This window comes from Habropoda laboriosa, unplaced genomic scaffold (genome assembly GCF_001263275.1).
Source record: "Habropoda laboriosa isolate 0110345459 unplaced genomic scaffold, ASM126327v1 scaffold302, whole genome shotgun sequence".
NCBI lineage: Eukaryota > Metazoa > Arthropoda > Insecta > Hymenoptera > Apidae > Habropoda > Habropoda laboriosa.
This window is the reverse complement of record NW_017100444.1, coordinates 379,357-382,553: the sequence shown is the minus strand read 5'-3', so window position 1 is coordinate 382,553 and position 3,197 is coordinate 379,357. Positions and strand designations below refer to the sequence as shown.

At 32.2% G+C, this 3,197-nt stretch overlaps 1 protein-coding gene across 1 annotated transcript in view; it reads left to right on the top strand.

The window, feature by feature from the left end:
- The window catches only part of LOC108575899 (NADH-ubiquinone oxidoreductase chain 5-like), a gene marked incomplete at its 5' end in the record, with an annotated part of 3,356 nt that extends 1,155 nt beyond the window's left edge, over positions 1-2,201 (top strand). Inside the window, one exon of the mRNA XM_017938831.1 lies at positions 1,617-2,201. Within this exon, the coding sequence (XP_017794320.1) occupies positions 1,617-2,201 (585 nt within the window). The remainder of the gene's footprint in view (positions 1-1,616) is intronic.
- Positions 2,202-3,197: the final 996 nt, after the last annotated feature.

The window sequence follows — 3,197 nt, the reverse complement described above, 5'->3', positions numbered from 1 at the left end:
TCCCCACGTAAAAAAAAAAACGCCAAATTAATTTTGCCTGAGGTGAATGCATTTTTATTTTGAGTGAGTATTTGAACGCCGCGGTACTCGTCTCGTCTTTTTCTAGCAACGTTAGTCAGTCTTGTTATACGTGAAATTTATGCGTAAATGTGAAAAATGTCGCGCTAGGTAATTTTTATTTAGAATTTGAACATAGAGGCGGGGACATGTTTAACGAATCATTGAGACTTTTCACTTTGGGTCGCCCTCCTACGACATCAAGCATCCGCCCACTTTGAAAGCTCGCAAGGTGGTGGTACCGATCAGTAGAAGGGGCTAGGCCCAGGGATGATCGTACCTGCGTCACGAATTACTCGTATGCTCCGTAATAGGTTTACGAGACGTGGATTGCTATTGAGAAGACAGAGACAAGACACTAGCGATGCATGTGGTACGTAGAAATACAAATTTCTGCGTTCATAAAGCAATTTCTAGATCTTGCGCCTTCTGGTTCTAACGGTTTTAACAAAATCATAAAAATTTTAATTAAATTTCTCAAAAATAGCTTGACTAGGCGACTGTGTTATAAACCCTTTAGTCTTTTACTTAAGAGTAACATTTATTATTACATATCTTATAAACTAATCAGTATCTAAACCTAGAATTGAACGTAACCGTAAGTCTTTCAATTCTTTATCGACCTGTGCAGTTTCATTAGAATCCGAGTTACACTTCCTGTCACCCCGTTTTAGTATGGCATCTCGTTGAATTCGTCTCAACAAGCACTCTGATATTATGAATAAAACAATTTAGCGTTCCATTAAAAAAAATTAACTTGGCCTTTAAATTTTCCCTTACTCTGCGGAAATACTACTTACATATATCACATAACGTCTTCCTCCATATCAAACAACTTTTGTAAGAACATCTTTTTGATACCATGAATTCCTTATGAGATATTGTACCGTGTCCAATTAAAACAGATACCTTGTACAGGTAGCGTGAGTCAATAAGAAACAACACCTAAATTAACTCATTATTTATTAATTTTATAAAAAATGTTTTGCGTGAAATACATTGTATTCAATGGGATTCGTCAAATAAGTACATTTTGATTTTTGTATGTCTTCAATTTCCTGACTATTTTGTATATACTTTTTATACGATGGCTGTCAAGACAAATTCAGCCACATGTAACACAAGGATCTTCAGAGTCACACAAGACCAGGTATGAAGGAAATTACTAGATTTACTAGATTTACTAGATTTCTTATTAATAAAGCTACACAACAAAACATATGGATTTTCATTGGATTGCTCTCTGTCCGGATATTCCACTTGGTACTTCAATTTGCTATGTTATTTAATTTTATTGCACTCGTAATAAACGCGTACCACATCCATTAAACGAGCCGCATCGAATACAATGTATTTCATATAAAACATTTTTTTATAAAATCAATAAAGGACAAATTATTTCAGGTGACAGTTTTTATTCACTCACCCTGTGTAGTACTAGTATATTATATAATAGTACATTTAAGTATGCAAATACGTGCAAATGCTTTTCTGTGGAATATGTTAACGGATGTTATCGAATTAACGTTAAAATGATATTTTCACAAATAATGTATAAAGAAACAAAATTTATACATTTAATAATTCATGCAATATTTAAATCACTAATATTTTTATGTACTGGTAGATTTATTCACTACATAAATAGAAGCCAAGACATTCGAGATTACAGAGGAATAATAAAAATTCATCCTTTCAAAAAAATAATTATAATATTTTCAATACTATCATTATGTGGATTTCCCTTTCTATGCGGATTTTACTCTAAAGATCTAATTATAGAATACTTTTTTATCAACAAAATAAATACACTTAGATTAATTAACTTAATATTAGGAACCATATTTACAGTATCATACTCAACTAAAGTTTTATTAATCTTATATTTAAATAAATCACCAATTTATAACAATATAAACTACTCTTGTAATAAAATAACAAATTATAGAATACTACAAGCACTGTTGCTTGAAACAGTTCTTTTGCTAGAAGTAAATAACATGTCAGAGCAAGTAATGTTGACATTGAAGGCAGCGTGTTTAGTTTATAATAATAATACTATTAACAGCCTGGAAATACTCAAAAACCGGATTATTGCTGCATATGAAGAAATTCGTCTTCAACAGTCTTTGAAACGTCGATAAGAAGCATGTATTATTGCAGAAGGAAATCGTTTTCAGCAATTTCTTTAAGGGGGTCTTCTAGTGTGACGGTTTCAAAAAATCGATTTTTATTTTTTTGCATATATCGAAAGTACAACTCTTTAAGAATGTACTCCTGAAGTTTTATAGTTGTATTCAATAAAATAACGAAGTTATAGCTCGTTTAGTGTGACACATCAAGGGAGAATCTAAATTGCACTGAAAACTTTAAACGCGTTTTTCTCGGAACCATGTTTTCTGAAATGGTTGCCACGATCTGGCAAAAACTACTGAACCAATCGAACTCAAATTTTGCACATATCTTCAGAACATGTGTGGCTATGGTCAGTAGTAGAATTATGCCAAAATATATATTTTTCTGATTTTTAGAGCCTCTGAAAGACGAAAAAAAGTCGAAAAAATCGATACTTCATATTCAAAGTGCCGCCAGTTTTTAAATTTTCAATATTTTTCTTTTATTCTACTAGCGACCATAGCGGCATGCATACTAAATAAGAATCAATTGGATTTTTTTATTTCTGATAGGCAGAACAGCTCAAATCATGGCAACCATGGACCTACTTTTTCTTTTCATGCTCCTGTTTGACGTGTTCCATAGCAGCCATATTTAATTACTTTTCAACAAAAAAAATTTGTAACGATTCTTCAAGGACAAGTAAATACATAGGAATAAAGCTTATGTTAATAACTGTTACCGTACTTCTGTAATAAATTAGCAAAAAAGGCCTGAAAAAACGGCCGTCACACTAGAAGACTCCCTTAAGTAAGCTTAAAACATTCCTACAATACTCCATCATAATCCAAAAGTGTCTATATCTCGGAAAGGAAGAGTTTTCGGACCTATGTTTATATGACCTCTTTTCATCCTCAGGAACGGTAGAATACGGTACCAAAAGTTTAACCACCTATTTCCTAGTCACCCTGTGTATAATTTACAAACATTTTAATTATAAATTACTAATATTATAATGTACGGAT